This window comes from Scardinius erythrophthalmus (genome assembly GCF_964197995.2).
Source record: "Scardinius erythrophthalmus genome assembly, chromosome: 20".
NCBI classification, from domain to species: domain Eukaryota; kingdom Metazoa; phylum Chordata; class Actinopteri; order Cypriniformes; family Leuciscidae; genus Scardinius; species Scardinius erythrophthalmus.
The window spans coordinates 28189550-28211178 of record NC_138240.1 but is presented as its reverse complement, the minus strand read 5'-3'; the positions used below and the strand labels follow the sequence as shown (position 1 = coordinate 28211178).

At 35.5% G+C, this 21629-nt stretch overlaps 2 protein-coding genes across 3 annotated transcripts in view; one reads left to right on the top strand and one right to left on the bottom strand.

The window, feature by feature from the left end:
* pabpc1l (poly(A) binding protein, cytoplasmic 1-like) overlaps positions 1-15956 on the bottom strand; it is a 70486-nt gene extending 54530 nt beyond the window's left edge. For both annotated transcript variants that reach the window (XM_081349452.1, XM_081349453.1), the window contains exon 1: positions 15804-15956. The gene's annotated coding sequence lies outside the window, so the exon portion shown is untranslated. The remainder of the gene's footprint in view (positions 1-15803) is intronic.
* Positions 15957-17062: 1106 nt separating this feature from the next.
* Positions 17063-20353, top strand: chmp4bb (charged multivesicular body protein 4Bb). Its single transcript, XM_081350100.1, has 5 exons — positions 17063-17622; positions 18210-18387; positions 18467-18581; positions 19079-19211; positions 19738-20353. Exons 1-5 carry the CDS (start codon positions 17439-17441, stop codon positions 19800-19802), a joined length of 675 nt encoding a protein of 224 aa, XP_081206226.1. The 5' UTR covers positions 17063-17438; the 3' UTR covers positions 19803-20353.
* Positions 20354-21629: the final 1276 nt, after the last annotated feature.

Genomic DNA, 21629 nt, shown 5'->3' with positions numbered 1-21629 from the left:
GACGGATTTTTGATATCTCAAACGGTTTGGCCGCGGCGAGGAAACGAATTTATGGCGAGAAAAGATAAAAACGAAGTGTAATAACTTCTGCACACATTAACGGATCTTGATGAAACTAGACATTGAGGATGCTAAATTGCGGACGGATTTTTGATATCTCGAACGGTTTGGCCGTGGCGAGGAAACGAATTTATGGCGAGAAAAGATAAAAACGAAGTGTTATAACTTCTGCATACATTAACTGATCTTGATGAAACTTCAGCAGTGTGTTCATGGTAAGAGGCCGATCACTTGTATGTAACTATTGTGAGTCAAAGTTATAGCGCCACCAACTGGCAGCAGGAAGTGTGTCACTTTCTAAATGCTTTTGACAAAAGTGGGGGGGTTAATTTTATGTACAGTCGCAAAAATCAGTACGCATATTGGTCTCATCGAGTCGGACAATTTTCTAATTCACAGTCATTAGCTCCGAGCATCAGGAAGTCAGATATTTTGGTTTGAATGTTGATTTCTTTGCAAAATCAGCCTTTTTTTACTCACTCCTTTTAAGTGGTTTATTTTATTCCCACCAAACTTTTTCAACATGATGAAAATACATTAAAGATGCTAAATTGTAAACAGATAATAAATATCTCAAACAGTTTTGCTATGGCGAGGGATTAATGTCAAAAAAGGAAACACTAAAAGCCTCATATCTTCTAAAAATTCTATATAAAATTATACAAATATCAGGAATAAACCCATTTTATTCTTTTTTTTTTATTTAATAATTGTTTAAGTTTAAAAACATCCAGAATATTTCTTTAGTCCAAAAATAAATAATGTCATTCATAGTGCTACACTGCCCTCTTGTGTTCAAAATCAGGTAGGCCTATTGTATCTATATAAAAATATACTAGGTATGTGACGGTGAGAATATTTTAACACCGGTTAATCAACGTGTGACACCGCAGGGGGCTTTTGAATCGCTAACTTAAAAACGAAAGTAAAATATGTTCGTCCGCACTGACATGGACAAAACGTTGACTCTGTTCTGCTCGTTCCTCGCCATGGACGCGCACCGTTATGAACGGCACCCTCTTTGTTAAAAGCTAACGTATGGAAAATTGCCAGTTTCATTGTGACCTATTTAGTATTTTTTGTATGAGAGCTGCTTTCTGTATTGTTTAGTTTTCACATCAATATGCTGTAAACCGATCTGTTATACGTACGTTATACTGCCCTCCACAGTCACAGTATGTATCAGTGCAATGCCAGTCACAAAAAGTAACATTTTGACTGTGCTCTTTGCAGATGTTCATTCACTTTTTTTGTACAAGCGGTTTTTGATTGTGGTAGGCTATACAGCAAACATTTCAAGTCATAACTTTTTATTATTTAGTTCTGTATAAAAGCGGCTTTAATTATTCAGAATATACATAAGTCCACAAGCATTATGTTTGAATGAGAACTGCTGGTACATAATTCTATATTTTTTAACGAAAACTGTTTGTGATTTTGCTACAGCAATGTCTATTTATTATTATATTATATTATTATATTGCTCACTGGAAATAACAGAAGGATGTTGGTTAGAAGTCTATTATTAAATGCTAGAGATTTAGAATATGCTGAAGTTTGTAATCATTTACTACAAGTTTGCTGCTAGTACAGGCACACATTTATTTTCCTGTTGGTTCTTTGCAATGTTGGGGCATATGCTGGCTAATGTAACTTTACAGTTGACTTGCCAAATCACTTCCATTTGTTTTATTAATAATAATAATAATAATAATATAGGAAGTACTGGAATCGTGAGGTGCCTAGAGATTCCCACCCCTATGCGGGACGCAGTCGGACACACTTGGTCTGAATCCGAAATCTCCCCCATACCCTCAAATAGGGCGTTATTTGAGGGGACAGTCATTTGTAGTGGTGTCCAAAACCATAGTGGACATTATTGAGTGGACTTTTTCAATCCCACATTGCACTGCAAAAATGAGTGTGCAAACGATGTACCCTCAACAGCTGTCCGAATTCGCTTACTCGTTTTCATTCACTCCAAGTGAAAAGTATCAGTGGACTAACATAGGGAATAGTGAATGAGGCTTTATGGGGCATTTTCAGATTCAGCCTTTGAGAAAAGTCAAATGTGTGTGCATGAGGGGTGGGTCATAATAAATCTGATTGGCAAGATAGTTAATCTTTAAAACCAGGCTCAAACCCAGACAGCAACATAGTGTCAGCCCAGATCCGGGCAACATCTGGTACATGTAGACTCCACGCGTACCAGATGTGGGCCAGATCTGGGCCAGCACTATGTTGCTGTCTGGGAAATGAGTCTCCAAACCCATCTAAGGTTAAAAATTTAATTGATGTTCAACAAATAAAAAACAGCTATAATACAGATGAGCAAATGCTAAAGCTTGGGTTGCTGAATATTCGATCCCTTACTCCAAAAGCACTTATTGTTAATGATATGATTACAGACTATAATCTAGATGTGTTGTGTTTGACAGAAACCTGGCTAAAACCAAACAATTACATTACTTTAAATGAATCTCTAAAATAGCTAAACTTGATTGAAACATTTGCAAAAAGGCCTAAAACTATTGAGTAGGGATGGAGAAATTAAGCCTCTTAAATCTTTTAAGCTTTTCCCTGATTGTTTCTAAAGATTCAAAGCATCAAAAACGTGTAGAAAACAGTGCCATCTTGTGGCAGGTAAAATTTACAGCAGCAATAAACCTAAGTGTGCAGCCCCTTTGTTTTATCTGTTAAGCACAAATAAAAGCCTGACAACAATAAATGCATTTAGTTTTCTGATAATATAATTCATATATTAAAGTGTGGCAATAAATAAGATGCAACAAAAAATTATAATAATACCTATAATAATACCAACAGAGTTGTTTGAGGGAAATAAATGTTGCTCTAATTTAGTTTTTTATACTGTTTATATGGAAGAATATAAGATAATGTAATATAGGCTATATTTTTATATATAAAAATGTTAGTAAATGGGCTTAAAAAAAAATAGAATAGTGGTCTGGGTTCAAACATTCCTACACGCAAAGTGAAGCATTCACGTAACGAAAATAATAGGCTACGCGCTCTTGGACAAAGCCACTCAGTGAGTGACTGGAGTAATGTTTAAAAAACTCTTCGGAGTGCTCAGTTACGTGTATCAAATGTTCTAAGTGAGTGTAGGAAAGACACAGTCGATTTGTTAAGCATTAGATCGTTCCTACCAAGACACAATAGAGTGCAACAAGTATCCAGCCAATAATTTGAGAATTGGCTGATCGATTGCTCCTGTCTATCATCATATAGAAACTGTGTCTGTTCCCCGAACTTGGAAATCCAAAAAACATCCAAACCCATCTAAGGTTAAAAATGTAATTGATGTTCAACAAATAAAAAACAGCTATAATACAGATGAGCAAATGCTAAAGCTTGGGTTGCTGAATATTCTATCCCTTACTCCAAAAGCACTTATTGTTAATGATATGATTACAGACTATAATCTAGATGTGTTGTGTTTGACAGAAACCTGGCTAAAACCAAACAATTACATTACTTTAAATGAATCTCTAAAATAGCTAAACTTGATTGAAACATTTGCAAAAAGGCCTAAAACTATTGAGTAGGGATGGGGAAATTAAGCCTCTTAAATCTTTTAAGCTTTTCCCTGATTGTTTCTAAAGATTCAAAGCATCAAAAACGTGTCGAAAACAGTGCCATCTTGTGGCAGGTAAAATTTACAGCAGCAATAAACCTAAGTGTGCAGCCCCTTTGTTTTATCTGTTAAGCACAAATAAAAGCCTGACAACAATAAATGCATTTAGTTTTCTGATAATATAATTCATATATTAAAGTGTGGCAATAAATAAGATGCAACAAAAAATTATAATAATACCTATAATAATACCAACAGAGTTGTTTGAGGGAAATAAATGTTGCTCTAATTTAGTTTTTTATACTGTTTATATGGAAGAATATAAGATAATGTAATATAGGCTATATTTTTATATATAAAAATGTTAGTAAATGGGCTTAAAAAAATAGAATAGTGGTCTGGGTTCAAACATTCCTACACGCAAAGTGAAGCATTCACGTAACGAAAATACGCGCTCTTGGACAAAGCCACTCAGTGAGTGACTGGAGTAATGTTTAAAAAACTCTTCGGAGTGCTCAGTTACGTGCATCAAATGTTCTAAGTGAGTGTAGGAAAGATACAGTCGATTTGTTAAGCATTAGATCGTTCCTACCAAGACACAATAGAGTGCAACAAGTATCCAGCCAATAATTTGAGAATTGGCTGATCGATTGCTCCTGTCTATCATCATATAGAAACTGTGTCTGTTCCCCGAACTTGGAAATCCAAAAAACATCCAAACCCATCTAAGGTTAAAAATGTAATTGATGTTCAACAAATAAAAAACAGCTATAATACAGATGAGCAAATGCTAAAGCTTGGGTTGCTGAATATTCTATCCCTTACTCCAAAAGCACTTATTGTTAATGATATGATTACAGACTATAATCTAGATGTGTTGTGTTTGACAGAAACCTGGCTAAAACCAAACAATTACATTACTTTAAATGAGTCCACCCCGCAAGATTACTGTTATAAACATGAACCTCGTCTGAAACGCAAAGGGGGAGGTGTTGCTGTAATTTATAGTAATATTTTCAAAACCACTAAGAAATCAAGTTTTAAATATACTTCTTTTGAAGTGTTGGTGCTTAATGTAAAAATATATAGTGTAAACGATAAATCACGTTTGAGATTTGTGCTGGCTACTGTATACAGGCCACCAGGGCACCATAAAGATTTTAATCAAAGAATTTGCGGACTTTCTATCAGAATTAATATTGACTGCAGATAAAGTACTAATTGTTGGTGATTTTAATATACACATAGATAATGAAAAAGATGCATTGGGATTGGCATTTAAAGACATTGTAAACTCAATTGGACTTAGACAACACGTGTCAGGACCTACTCATTGTTGTAATCATACTCTAGATCTAACATTATCACACGGAATAAATGTTGATGCCGTTGAAATTCTGCAGCAGAGCGATGACATCTCAGATCATTATCTAGTCTCGTGTAAACTACATTTAGCCAAGGCTGCAAAGCCGACTCCGTGTTATAAATATGTTAGACCTATCACTTCTGCCACTAAAGACTGCTTTATCAATAATCTTCCTAATCAGTTTCATCACCTCAGCATCCCAGATAGCTTAGAAGAACTTGATATTGCAACAGAATCTTTTAACTCTCTCTTTTACAGCACTTTAGACACAGTTGCTCCGTTGCGCTTAAAGAAGATTAAAGAAAATAGTCCAACGCCGTGGTACAACCTGCACACTTGGGCCCTTAAGAGAGCAGTCAGAAAAATGGAGCGCAACTAAGAAAACAAAACTAGAGGTTTTTCAGATTTCATGGAAGGAGAGCTTGATTACTTACAGAGAGGCTTTAAAGGTGAACTAAGTAACTTTTTTACCTTAACAGCTTCAGAGTCATTGGAATGGTTATATTACTTATTTCGGGTTGAATGGTGGTCGTTTAGCACCCCCCCTGGTGCCCGTGAGTGGAAAATTCGCACTTGCAACTTTGAGCCGGCGGGCCGCATCAGGAAGTATCGCATGATATCAGGTCTCGCGATGTAAACAATTGCTTTACGGCCAAAAGAAATCTGCTAAAATGCTGTCATTATTGCGCTCCCTCACGCTGTTCGAACCCGAATGAAGAAGACGTTTTAAAGAATGTCCCATCTGCTTTGATGTCGTTGATCTACTAGCCTCTGGTGTCTGAGAATCGCCAACGAGTTTTTACAACAGTGTTGTCAAATATCTATTCCGAAGCTGTGGGGGGAGCTCTAGAAAGAAACCTGCGAGCAAAAGGCGAGAATACAGCGAAGAAATCCCGAAACTACTGAGCCCCGCTTTAAAAGCTGCTAGATCTGCTTATTTTTCAACCCTATTAGAAGGAAATAAACAAAACCCTAGGTATTTATTTGAAACAGTGGCTAAACTAACAAAAAAAGAAAGCTTCAAACCCAGAAGTTTCCAAGCAGCACAGCAGTAATGACTTTATGAACTTCTTCACTTATAAGACTGATAATATCAGGGACAAAATTATAACTATGCAACCGTCTACTACAGTATTGCATCAGGGAGTGCATTTTAGTCTCCCTAAGGAAAAATTTTATTCATGTATCGCTATAGGAGAGGAGGAATTTTGCAAACTCGTTAATTCATCTAAATCTACAACATGTATGTTAGACCCTATACCGACTACGCTACTGAAAGAGAGGTCATAGATCCTCTTCTTAATATCATTAATTCGTCTTTGTCTCTAGGATACTTACCAAAAACCTTCAAGCTGGCTATGATTAAACCGCTTGTTAAAAACACGCAACTTGATCCTACAGAATTAGTCAATTACAGGCCGATCTCAAATCTGCCTTTTCTGTCAAAGATATTAGAAAAAGCAGTATCCTCACAACTGTGTTCCTTTCTTGAAAGAAATGATATCTGCGAGGATTTTCAGTCAGGATTTAGACTGTACCATAGTACTGAGACTGCTCTCATTAGAGTCACAAATGATTTGCTCTTATCATTCGATCGTGGTTGTATCTCTCTATTAGTGTTACTTGATCTTAGTGCTGCATTTGACACCATTGACCACAACATTCTTTTAAATAGACTAGAAAACTATGTTGGCATTAGTGGAATTGCACTAGCATGGTTTAAATCATACTTATCTGACTGTTATCAGTTTGTAGCAGTAAATGAAGAGATGTCTTATCAATCACAAGTTCAGTCAGGCGTACCACAAGGCTCAGTACTAGGACCACTGTTGTTCACTCTGTACACGCTACCATTAGGAGATATCATTAGGAAGCTTGGCATTAGTTTTCACTGTTATAATAACGATACTCAGCTGTATATTTCTTCAAAACCTAACGAAACTTACCAATTCACAAAATTAATGGAATGCATAGCTGATATAAAAAATTGGTAATTGGTAAACTAGTAATTTCCTACTTCTAAATTCTGAAAAAAACAAACATTCTAATTATTGGACAAAAAACTCCCACACGTAATAACTTAGAATACTGTCTAACACTTGATGGCTGCTCTGTTAAGTCTTCGTCGTCGGTTAGGAACCTGGGTGTGCTCTTTGATACCAATGTTTCATTTGAACGTCACGTGTCTAGTATCTGTAAAACCGCATTTTTCCATCTTAAAAATATATCTAAATTACGTCATATGCTCTCATTGACAAATGCGGAACAATTAGTTCATGCGTTCATGACATCAAGGCTAGATTATTGTAATGCTCTACTGGGTGGTTGCCCTGCACGCTTAATAAACAAACTACAGCTGGTTCAAAACGCAGCAGCTCAAGTTCTTACCAGAACCAGGAAGTATGACCATATTAGCCCGGTTCTGTCAACATTGCATTGGCTGTCTATTAAACATCGCATCAATTTTAAAATATTGCTGATTACTTACAAAGCACTAAATGGTTTAGCTCCGCAGTACTTAAGCGAGCTCTTAACGCATTATAGTCCTTCACGTCTATTGCGATCTCAAAATTCCGGCCAGTTAATAATACCTAGAACAGTGGTTCCCAAACCTGTCCTGGAGTACCCCCAACACTGCACGTTTTCTTTGTCTCCCTACTTAAACACACCTGATTCAACTCATCAGCTCATTAACCTATGTGATAATGAGCTGATGAGTTGAATCAGGTGTGTTTGATTAGGGAGACAAAGAAAACGTGCAGTGTTGGGGGTACTCCAGGACAGGTTTGGGAACTTTGGAACAGTCTTCCTACCATTGTCCAGGAAGCAGACACACTCTGTCAGTTCAAAGCTAGATTAAAGACATCTCTTTGACCTAGCATTCACATAATACATTATAGACTTCTATAATTCAATGTTAGGCTGCATAGATTAGGAACACTTCCCATAAATCCTGATGTACTCGTTACATCATAAGAAGAATGGCATCTACGCTAATTTTAGTGTCTTTGTTTATCCCGAGGATTTCCCTCAGCCTGCCGGATCCAGGCCGTATCCAGATCTGATGAAGGACCTTCGCCTGGACCCGATGACAACGCAGTGCTGAAGTGCCAACTAGTCTCTCCCTATGGAGGATCCCTTTCCCACTCTACAGATAAAGCGTTGTCGGGAAAATTTCTTTTCGCGTACCTACCCCGAAGTGACAAAATAAAATAAAATTCTGTATCAAAATTTATAAGGAAAGACCAGTACTTTGTTTAGGCTTGTTTTGTAGGGAATTACAAACCTGCGCACATATTCAAACGCCCAATTCTTAGAATGCGCATGTGAACGCCATCAGCGTTTATCACAGGTTCGCGTTTAAAGTCTGTGTAGAGAGAATGGAGTCGTCTTATCGGCCCCTAATTTACAAACAAATGATCGTTGCGACCGAAGCGAATCAATCAAAACTAACTTTAGCTGGAAAATATCTTTATTAAAGAACCGCTATAAAGCCAAAACAATCTCTGTTACCTTAAATTATACGTTTATTCTGTAAAGCTGCTTTGAAACAATCTACATTGTTAAAAGCGCTATATAAATGAAGATGACTTGACTTGGCCATTTCTAATTATTCGGGTGGGGGGGGGGGGATGCATCTCTCATTTTCTATGATGGTCAGGCCCTGAGTTTAAGCATTTTAACTTTCACATGTGCATGCAAAATCAGGAAACACAAATGTAATGTAAATTTGCATAGACTTCAGTGAAATGGGCGCTGGTTCTTCTCGGCGTTCTGAGGTGGTTTGCCGGTCTCAACGACAATAAACGCAAGCTCTTATGAGACCCATCCAGCGCATTTAAATGTGACTAATACTGGATAATTTCACATGCACATACTTCCGTGTCTGTTATCAGATCTGAATCCTGACCTGACGATTTTTTACAGCCATGTTTGGGATAAAGATAATCTCCCATATTCACAGACTAGGTTTAAGCCTAGTCCCAGATTAAATTGGCCTGGTTGAGCTGCAGAAGACAGTGTTGTCACTATGTCAAAGAGACACTTTTTTCCACAACATTTCCAAAACATGTTTATTTGACCTTCATAAGGCTGAGGAACTTGGAGTGGTTAAAATTAATTTGAACATTTTCAGGGGCTGAATCTGGCTTGAATTGGTTTGAAATGGACACTTATTCATATTTACACTAGAGATGAACTTGCAGTTATGGGAGGGGCGGGACATTTCCCAAACAGGTGCCACAAAAACCAAATCAAGACTTCATTAAAGGGCATAACAGGACCCCTTTAAAATATGTCAGTGCCATTGCTTTGTCTCAAGATGCACACGAGTAATGTTTTTTTTTTTTTTTTTTTCAAAGGCATGATTATAAAAGCTACTTAAATATCCTAATTGAACTACGGCCTGGCTTAATCCAAGCCCTGTTTGTGAAACCAGGCCAAAGAGTGTGGTCGCCCTATATACATACAGTTTAACAGTTATGGTGATATTAAGTGACATTGGAATGTTAACTTAAAGTGAGAAATACAAAACATATTGACAAAACATTCTTTCAGTTTTGATCCTACTTGATCTCAGTGCCGCTTTTGACACTGTTGATCACTCAATTTTAATTACTCGTCTTGAAACTGTTTTTGGGGTTTCAAATACTGTTCTTACTTGGTTTAAGTCCTACCTTTTTTATCGGAAGCAGTTCGTTGCCATGTGGATTTAGATCTGAGGTTAATGTTGTGCAGTCTGGCATCCCCCAGGGGTCAATTTTGGGCCCTCTTCTTTTTAATATGTATGTTTATCCTCTTGGCCAGCTTTTGAGATCACTTGGTCTAAAATTTCACTTCTATGCAAATGATACCCAGATCTACATTCATTTTAGACCTAATGAAATTGTGCCGGCTAATTTTCTCTCTGGGCGTATTTCTAAGATGAAGGAATGGATGACAGATAATGTTCTTTGTTTTAACAGTGAAAAGACTGAGATTATGCTTGTTGGTTCACCCCACCAACTACGCAAAGCAGAGCCGGTCACTCTAACTCTTGATGGCTCAAATGTGGAGTTTCAAACAAATCTGGCATCAAAAGGTGTCAAAAGCTACCCTAAACAGAATGCAGGTTTTGCAAAATTCAGCTGCCAGAATCCTTACTAGAACTAATATACGAGGTCATATTACTCCCGTTTTGGAGTGTTTGCACTGGCTTCCCATTAGGTTTAGGGTGGACTTCAAAATTTTGATGCTTACTTAGAAGGCACTGCATGGTTTGGCACCTCAATACTTGACCGAGCTTTTAACTCCATATACTCCAAAACGTGATCTTCGTTCTTCGGAAACTGGTCTTTTAACTGTTCCCTCAACTCGTTTAAGATTAATGGGAGACGGCTTTTTCTTCATTAGCTCCAAACCTTTGGAATTCTCTACCGATTGAGATTAGGCAAGCTAAATCTTTTGTTTTTTAAATCACAGTTTAAAACAATTTTTTTTTAGGTTAGCTTTATTTGATTTATTGTCTTTTATGTTTATTTTACAGTATATTATGTCTCTTTGTGTGCTGTATCTTTGTAGTTTTAATTGTTTCTGTACAGCGCTTTGAGATGTACATTTAAAGGCGCTATAAAAAATAAAGGTTGTTATTATTATTATTATTACAAAACAACAGGTTTATTCCCTGTGTTGCAAGGTAAAACTTTCGCAACAGATTCCATGTATGGGGATGATGATGAGAGCTCATTCAGTTATATGATTTTTACAACTATTGCCTCCCTTGCATTTGCAGTACTTGCAACAACGGATACCATCGGGACACCCATTCTTGTGTGCACACTTGCCACATGAGCAGGGATCTGGCAAACCTTCAGGTTTTGAGATTACAATCTCAGGGACTAATAAACTGTCCTTTCTTACAAAACCATAAGCATCTGCATTTAAGATCGAGATGGCATCTGTAAATGGTGCTTGGACCCAAAGCTGCTGTTGATAATAGGCTCTTTTGTATAGGTTTTCATGCATTAGTTGAGGTGCAAGCGGTCCTCTCAAAGTCCATCTTAAAGGCATTACTATCGAACGCAGCAATGCGCAGGTCGTCAAATTGTTTTTTAGCCATTTTCTTTATATCAAATCAGTGCTTACACTCTATGACCTTATAATCATGGTCATTGTGATCACCTCAGAAAATCTGTAGCTTCAAGGGTTTATATGTACGCATATTTAATGAGATATTGCCAAATTCGCATATTTTATTTTATTTTCAAGACAAAGTGTAATACAAAAAGTATTTCTCTTAATATGAAGATTAAACTGGTAGAAATTTATGAGGATATCTATAAAGGAAAAAAAAAAGTCCCATTCACCTGTAGTGTGATGATAGTGTCACCGGTTGTGGTCATTTTCAGGACTTTCGTCCCGGGTAGAGATTTTGGCACACATCCCACGTTGTTCAATAGGATCATATTAGTCTATAACGGTTGAGATATTCTCCGCTAAATGAAGTGCATACAAATCTTACCCAGGACCTAGACTACATGTTAAAATGTCCAACTTTACAGCAGAAAAAGAAATATGATTACAGCCTGGTACAAAAAGTGTTTTTTTGTATAATATAGCAAATTTTGCCCTTCATGACAACTGTGAGGGGGGTGATTTTTTTTAAATAACTCATTCATTTAAATTATATTAAGCCTTAAAGTTCTGCATAATTAAGGGCGTGTAGACTACTAGCCGTTTGTCTGCTATCTGTTAGCGGTCACGTCACCTCACCTAATCCCGCCTCTTTGCCCATCTTCGGTTTATCAAAACACCATAAAATGATGCGCTCCGCCCACTTTGGGATTCAAAATGCTCTTCAGAGCCCTACGGGTGATGTCACGGACACTACGTCCATATTTTTTTTTTACAGTCTATGGTTTTAACAGGAATATACAGATAAATAACCAATAATATACTACACTTTTTAGGCAAACATTCTAGAATCAAACTTATAAATAAGCATACTGCACATACAACTTAAAGTTAAATAAATTAAAATGAATATCAGACATCAATATGGCTTAGCTGTTTAAAAACTTTGAGATTGTCTTGATGTTTTTTTATTATTTAGTATTATTTGGAAGGGAGGTTTGACTGCCTTACAAAATTGTTAACTCGTTTACTTTTTAAAAACAGACAGATAACCCAAAATGTTTTCCATTATTTAAAATAATAATAACAATAATAATAATAAACAACAACAACAGACAAGAAAGAACATACACTGTCGTGCAAAGTCTCGTATGCTTACCAAGGCTGGATTTATTTGATTATACAACAACAACAACAGTAATATTGTGAAATATTACCATTTAAAATAACTGTTTTCTATTTGAATATATTTGAAAATGTTATTTATTCATGTGATGTCAAGCTGAATTTTCAGAAATTCAGAATTCATTCTTATATGTTAATTAGATGCTCAAAAATCATTAATTATTATTATCATCAATGTTGAAAACAGTTGTGCAATTTTTTTAGGATTCTTTCATGAATAGAAAGTTCTATCGAATTTATTTGAAATGGAATCATTTGAACATTAGAACATTATAAATGTCTTTAATCTAACTATTGATGATCAATTTAATGCATCCTTGCTGAATAAAACTATGTTTTTTTTTTGTTTTTTTTTTTTTATGTGGGCTGGCCCTGTGATAGCCACTCTGGCCCTGAGTGAGTACCACTTTCTTGCCTATACCAGCGCTCTAAGCTCGACTGCTATGTCTGAAGTAAAATAGCCTACACCACCCTCATTACCATACAGACAAAGAAATGTGGAAATAAATAAATAAATAAATAAATAAATAAATAAATAAATAAATAAATAAATAAATAAATAAATAAATAAATAAATAAATAAATAAATAAATAAATAAATAAATGTGGGAAAAAAAATACTATTACACATAAGGAAATAAAAGTACGCAACACACACCTGGGGCCTGTTTCAGAAAGGAGGTTCAACCAACTCTGAGTTAAACCTTGAACTCTGAGTTGACACAACTATAAAAAGCCATTATCAATGGAGCGCAGATATTATGAGTCACCATGGCAACAGCGCCAGACAAAAAGAGGTCTTCATATTTCTCACCAGCAGAACTGGATGTGCTTCTACAAGCATATGGAGAGTATGAACATTATTACTGTAATTTTACAGTATTAGAACATTAATGCTGTAATTTAATTAAAAGGATTACTCTTAATTCTTCTGTAATTTAAAGTAAAATCAGATGTAATTGCATTAGACTAAAAATTCTGTATATTTAACATACATTTTTAAAAGGTATATTTTTAATGTAACCTTCTTCCTCTACACACTTTGGTCAATTCAAGAATAATTCATGCAATTGTATATTGTTTATTTGAAAGCATTAAAAGTGCAGTTTCTTGTCTCTCCTTGTATTGTTCAATTGGTTGAGGTTGATATGGGATTTAGTAATTAGTATTAAGTAGACCAATGCTTTCTAAAGATAGTCATTATTGCATTAATCTAATTACACTGTTGAAGATGTCATTTGTAGTTAGTAATACAAGTAACTTACCCAACTGTTATAATATCAGAGTGGTGAAACTGGAAGAACAGTATGTTATTCAACCTAATTTTAATTTTCATGTAGGGGCAACCCTGCAGGTATTAAAAGAACATGGCAGCAGCTGAAAATTAAATATAAAACCATAATTCAATCAAGTAAGGCTTGAGCATATCATGGGTGTAGGCTACCTGACTTTACAAACATTTGACATATTAAATAACTAAATAGCATCCAGTGTCTAGCAGTGCAGCAGCATTTTTGGCTGAGGGAATTCCTGGAGGGACTTCAGAGCCAGTCACTCCCGAAGATCCAAGGGCCTTCATAAAATGTAAGAGGTTTACATGTATTTTTTTATATAGGCTATTTTTGATATTTCCATTTATTTTACTTTGGGTTGGGTTTTTTGTTGTCCCAAAAGATTCTGATGGTAATATCTGTCTTTTGGAGCCTCCTGTCCCAACAGAACCTGCAGGCAGTTGTAAGTAGCCTACTCAATACACCAGAAATTATGACAAATAGTGTTATAAAGTGTACTCAACCAAATGCTCATCTTCACAGGACGATGGGGATAAATAGTTTCTGCTGCCACAGAGAGGCCTATCTGTAGAGGCCTACAGAGGTAATGTTAATATTATGTGTCTACACATCAAACAATCTACACATTCAGATTTTTTCACATTTTTATGTGGAGAATCAAAGTTTAAATCAAAGTATAAACAGGTATTTATTCTTATCTCTCCCTCCGCCCCCAGAGTGTGGAAGAACAGCAAGAGGACGGTCCATCAACTTCTGTTGCACAGATCAACACAGTTCAGTGATTTCCAGTAAATGCCAAAGTTTAATTCTGTAGAATTTGTTTAGAACCACATTATGTAACTCTAATCTACTACTGTATTTTCAGTTGCCAGTTAAGGAGTTATATAGTTACCATGGTAACTGACTCTGCATACAAGTTACCTCTCTTTCAGAAACGGGCTTGACTTACTCTGCTTTCTCAGGTTTAACATACCTCCCATTCTGAAACAGAAAACCCAGTGTTTCCAGGTGGGTCAACCCAGATGACGCAGTGAATAGTGACGATTCTCTCTGACCAATCAGCAGTCTGCCGTGTTTTCACGTCACATTTTAGTATCGCCAACGTTCTCTGGTATCGCCTCAGCTCGCTCAGAACCTCGCCGGAAGTGATACGAAAAAAAGTACAACTTTTACAACAGGTACAACTTTTAAACAGTGGAAAACCAAACAAAGGCGAGGCGAGTCGAGCTGGTAGCCTACTGTGTAGTGGAAAAGCGCCATAAGTAACTTTGCAGCTACGTCAACTAACTGTCATTAGAGTATTAGTAGACTGTATGAATAATATTTGCTAACACTTTATTTTGTTGGTCCTCCAACAGATATTCTACTTACTATAGGCTAAGTAACTTGACCCCTAACTATAACCTACCAGTCTACTGACAGTCAACTACAGTCTACTAATACTCTAATGAGGGATAGTTGACATGTAGCTGCAAAGTTATTTATAGTTGGTAGAATGCCTAAAGTGGACTATGGAAATAAAGTGTAACCTTTTTGGTATTTATTTATTTATTACATTTCCTTGTATATTCATGTATTTTTTTAATTTATTTATTATTTTGGCAGCTTTGGAATTCCATACAAGACAGCACACCACACAGGCAGATTGATTTTTACAAACAACCAGAGTCCTGACTGTATACACGGGAAATCTCGACTTTAGAATAAACTAACATGGCGGACGCATGCAAGAAGAAATGGCGATAACAGTGTTTGGAAATTGGACTTCTTTTACAGAAAATTGTAAGTCATTTTGCCTTTATTATCACGTGATCCGGAGTGGAGAATGCTTGCCCTGCTGTGATCTGCTCTGCGGGACGAGTTGGGAATAGTGATGCTGCCATTTACTCATTAACTTTAATTTTATAACGGACAACTACCTTGTCTTCAATCACAGCTCATTTTCAAATTCACTGAAACGCGAAAAATAAGATTTGCTATTCATTTTCAAAATTTTGCTAAATTTCACATGCATATGAGATATTGCATAGGCTATATTGTATACGTGAATAGGCTAGGCTACTATATGTGAATCGTTAAAATTGGGCACTCGCCAGCCACTGTATCTTTGTCCAAAAACTTAATGAAAGTTTTATTTTAAAAACTTTTAAAACAAGAAACCCTCTGTAGAAACAATGTTAGTTACAGTTACCTGGTGTAATGTGGAGCAAATAAGCATATCCTTCAGTGTAAGCTGCAAGAGGGCTCCACCCCGTTGTGACTGTTTTAGTGTCAGTTTAATTATTACTGAGGAACACCTGTCATTTGTAACGCGCTCCACTGTGTAGCCTACCAATTAAAACTCATCTGTGAGAACTTTTTTTCCGTCTTGTTCCGCGTGTGAAAGTAGTTCTTGTGCGAGCTCAATGTAGCCTACAATGATTTATATTACTTCCTATGTACGATAAATTAGATAAAATGTGGGCAACAACGATGATGTTAATTTATTGTGCTGTAGTAGGCCTACATTCAATAATCATCTGTTGTCTATTTTGGGAACATTTCTGGACCAGTAATACAAGAGTGCCTAACTCTCCAAGTGTGTGTGAGACATCTTTAATTTTCAGCAACACTTGAGTAAGTAAATGTGTAGGCTGTACTTTATCTTTATTGTATCTTTTGGTTTATATTCTTGGCTTCAGTTCTTCAATAAATTATACATTGCAATAAATAATCAAGCTCATGGATTATTTTGCGTAATTTTTGACTTTGGAAAAAAAAAGAAATTGAGACTGAAAACACCACAATCCAACGCTTATTGATTTGGAACAAATACAAATATATCATTATTCTTATGAAGAACAAAACACGTAGCAGCCTGAAACAATATCAGGGCATGTAAACATTTCAGCACTACTAAAATCACAGACATAGGCTATTTGAAATAGAAATTTTACATTATGTATGTTGCATTTCTTGCAAATGTATGCATTCCATCACAGTACATTGTTCACTGACACGCCATTTGTGCTTCTTGCATATTGTATAGCATATTATGTATTTTGTGTCTTTGATATATGTTAGGCTCGTTTGAGATGCGCCTTGCCTTGCCTGAAATTTAGACGAGAATAGTCTAGGGTAGGGGAGGAGAGGAGTAAAAAAAGTTAACCCAAGACAGACAATGGATCATACACTGGATATTTTGAGCTGAATTAAAAGAGTTATGCATGAAATTGAGTTATTTAGAATTTTAGTTGAAAGAATGTGAGGAATGTACTTAAATGACTATTTATTTAATACTTATCGATCAAATCTAGTAATTTAAAGGTAAATACAATAACAAAAAATCGCATTAAAAAAATAGATTAAATATTATCAAGATGAAGTATTACAAAAACTTTAAGTAAAAAAAAAAAAAAAAAAAAAAAAAGTATAAGTATAATTTTAGGGCGTCGGGTCATTTTAAGCCCCGAGGGAAAGATCTGTGAAAAAAAAAAAATTGTGAGGGAAGGATGAGGGTAAAGAATTTGACATTCAGAATTATAACGTTTACTAAACTGTCAATACTTTTGACCTAATGCTCGTAATAACAAATAGTATCCTTTACAGTCAGTTAGTTATCGCATAAAAAAAAACAACAACATTGTTTCCATGTTGACAATCACTTTCCAGCAGCTGTAGCGTTGATAGGTGGCCTGACCATGACGAGTTTCATGACGACAGCAGGCCTGAAGGCGGAAGTAAGACAATCAACAACTGAACACGGAACAGCGATTGACGTTACCAGTAGTGTCTAGAAACAAACAGACTCAGAGGGATTTCTTAGTTTCGGAAAATATAAAACAATATGTCCGTTTTCGGCAAATTGTTTGGCGGTGGGGGGAAAGGCGGCAAAGGCCCAAATCCACAAGAAGCAATCCAGAAACTCCGTGAGACAGAAGAGATGTTAACCAAGAAACAAGAGTACTTAGAGCAAAAAATTGATGCGGAGCTATTAACGGCGAAGAAAAACGGCACGAAAAACAAACGAGGTATGTATTAAAAACGAATCGTCCCGTTTTGTCATATGTGTGTTAAATAACTTTAAAAAGAAAGCTACCCTCTTCTTTCGCCCTACCTGTCGTCGATTTCAGTATGGTTGGGTAGCTACACCCATGCGTCACTTGACCTAAACTGAGTGAGTATCGAAACTATGAAGTCGATTTATAAAAATAAAACCTATGTCGGGTAGAAGAACGTATACATATATATGGAAGAACGTGGATAGGAACAGTAAAATCCCTGCTGTCACGAAACTGAATAAAAGAGTTTTGACTTAATAAAGGATTGGATTTCATATCACTTAGTTACGTCTGATTAGTGTCATGTGATTTGTTGTGAAAGAACAGCCATTAACAGGGAACATGGTTAACTGCATCGAGTGTATTGTTTCTTATTTGGGTATGGTTGAATGAAAAAGTTAGTTACATATGTGGGAATTAATTTTTTCATGGGATGTGTATATATATATATATAGACATTTAGATGAATGGGAAAAATGTCCCAATTAGCCTGAATTAACCCTTATATTTTTTACCATTAAGTTATGGTGTGCATGTCTGTCTCTTTCTTTCTCAAGCTGCTTTACAGGCCCTTAAAAGAAAGAAGCGATATGAAAAGCAACTAGCTCAGATAGATGGAACTCTCTCCACTATTGAGTTCCAGCGAGAAGCATTAGAGAATGCCAATACAAACACAGAAGTGCTTAAAAACATGGGTTTTGCTGCCAAGGCCATGAAGACAGCCCATGAAAATATGTAAGATACCTGATTCAAATGTCCTGTTGATTCCTTAGCACAGAGTGCAGCACATAATCATATTATTGAATGTTTTCAGGGATCTAGACAAAGTGGATGACCTCATGCAAGACATCACAGACCAGCAGGAGTTGGCGCAGGAGATTTCTGATGCCATTTCAAGACCTGTAGGTTTTGGAGAAGACTTTGATGAGGTTAGTTTTTTTTATGTGGTCTGCAGTGTTGCCCAACCCCAACAGAAAGTTTTAGGAATAAAAAACATTATAACTGCATTATTTTAAGAACATTTGTGACATGTGACTCAGATGTTTTTGCTTACATTGAAGCACAAGGGTCATCTTAAATCATGCTGGAGAACATGATCATCAAGATTAAGATTGAGTTCTATGCTGCTAACAATAAAGCAAAAGGGAAATGAAGCAGATACTTAGGAAATTAGAAATTAACTATTGTTAATTTTTCAGTTCAACATAAAAAAAAAATAGCAATAGAAGCATTTTCACTACTGGACTTTTTTGTTGCACAGTGCATGTGTGAACAGTTATACCTAAACCTCTGATTAAGGTGAAATGGTTGTTAATACATTTTACATAGATGTGTCCCTCATTGCTTTTTGCTCTAACATTCTCTTCAAGTGCAGTTTTTTTTTACAGATGTTGAATGAACATTAAGATTCTTGTTTTTTTTCTAGGATGAGCTCTTGGCTGAATTGGAGGAATTGGAACAGGAGGAACTGGACAAGAACCTGCTGGAAATTAGTGGCACAGAGGATGTCCCCCTGCCCAGTGTGCCTTCAAATCCATTACCCAAAAAAACAGCTGTCGGTTCGTTTCATGCTGTTCATTACATATCAACATAGTACCAAAATTCATGTGATTTAAGTCTATTAAAAAATCGGTAACACTTTACAATAAGGTTCATTAGATAATGTATTTACTAATATGAACTGACAATGAGCAATACATTTGTTACTGTATTTATTAATCTGTTAATGTTTGTTAATAAAAATACAACTGTTCATTGTTTATGTTAGTTCACAGTGCATTAACTAATGTTAACAAATACAGCCTTTGCTAAACAAATGCTAAAGAAGTATTGTTCATTCAATAAACCTTATTGTAAAGTGTTACCAAAAAATCTATTGACTGACTATTGTAGATTGGTAATAATTTGTTTTGTATCTCACAAACTAATAAATAATTTTAAATCAAAAGTAAACTTTACATATGAAGTTGGACTTTGGTAAGTTAAAGAAAAGTGGAATACCACTTTAATAGTCTTTAATACTAACATGCAGAGAGGTTCCCCTGTGGAAACCCTCAATAACCATCTGTCTTTGTGTTTCTCCAGCCCACAAAAAGAGAGAAGAGGAGGATGAGGATGACATGGAAGAACTCAAGGCATGGGCTATGTGAATTTACCCAATCTGACAGACTTTCATTGCTTGTCCTTGTTGGCTTGTGTAGGCAAACCCATGTACCTTCAGAGGGTTAACACTACAAAACAAATTTTCTGAGTTACCATGTCTCTTGCAGTATGGCTAAAATAAGTCTAGAAAAACAAGAGTTACAAACAAAAATAGATATGAAGCAGGTTTTTAAAGTAAATAAGACAATACAATCTGATGACATAATATATGACGTGAACCTTAAATATTTGGCCATTGTTATTTAGGTAATGCATTGATGTTTCTAATTTTTGTTTCTTATTTGACTTCAGAAACTGTTTTTTTTTTTTTTTTTTTCATGAAATTAGCATGTTTGCCAACACACAAGTTTCATATTCATGGTCATCTTTCTCTCATCTCGTCTGATATATTAAATATGTTCGGTACTGTTGTTTGCTTCAAACTTTGATCTTAATATGTTCTGTTAGATGAATGTTATTCAGTACTTCCAACATAAACATTTTTACAGCTTGATGACAATGCCGTAATGGTTTGGTGACAAACAAAAAACCCTGGATTAACTGACATTAGCTTCATTATATATATATATATATATATATATATATATATATATATATATATATATATATATATATATATATATATATATATATATATATATATATATATAATGACTGCCCATCATGTATTGTTTGATGCTGTGTCCGAATAGTTGCAGAAAATTACCTATTTAATAACAGACTTTTCCCATTGATATCTTTTCTGGTCTGATTCATTGATATGCTGAGGGTTTTCTCCTGGCAGTAGATGACTGTAATTATTCAAAACATACAAAATAAACAATACTACATTTTTTTTCCTCATATGGGAGCATATACTTTTTTGAAAAATGCTGTATCTATTCAGGTTGAGGCATATTTGGTGTATGTGTATATTTGAAAAAATTCAGATGGCGTTTATTTGAGAGATCATTAAACTTTTGGATTCCTTTTCTTTGGTGTTAGTCTTTCTGTGGCATCTTAGCTCTTGTTAAAATGATGTATAAAAAAGTAACCTTGGTTCTTGCACTCAAAAGCATACAATGATGTGTCTGATGTGTTATGTGCCTTACTTAATGGCAAGCTGATTCAATTTGAGTGGCATGTCTTCAAATGACTAACTGTGTAAAATGCCTCAGCTGACCGATAACATTTATAGGGAGAGTGTGGTGTATACTGTATATTCCTCTCTTGTCTTTTTTGTTTATTCCTTGCCAAGTCCCTTTTGATGTCCTTTATTTTACCTTAATGTAGGTAAGGGGTTTGGGTGGATTAATTTTCAATAAACCACATGGCTGTTTGTTTCTGAAAAGAAAGTTGCAAATTCGTTTAACATGTTTGACTCATGGTGTTCGCCATACTTTTTTTTCGAAGAAGCTACAAACCAAACTATAATTATCAAAATAATAATTATTACTATAAATCTAAATTGAAACACATCTTTGGCAGCACCCGACATAGCATACTTCTATACTATATCATAGGCGAAAAACAGTAGGCCATGTGACAATAGAAGCATGTCTGAATTCACAGTACTCGTAAAAGTGTAGGCAAGAAAGTAAAACCTAAGTTTTGTGTATTTCACAAAGAGTTTATTTCCTATACAAATGCTATAAATAATGATGAAAAGTAAAAATGCAAAAATACCTTTTGCTAGAATAGAAGAATATGACTTGAAGAGCAAGCCCAAGCTCCCTTTTTTTCTTTTACTTTATTTTCATGTAATGGACTTTTGCACCTTATCCTACTGTCATATTGTAATGATATATTTTTGTTGTAATGTTGTTTGTACATGA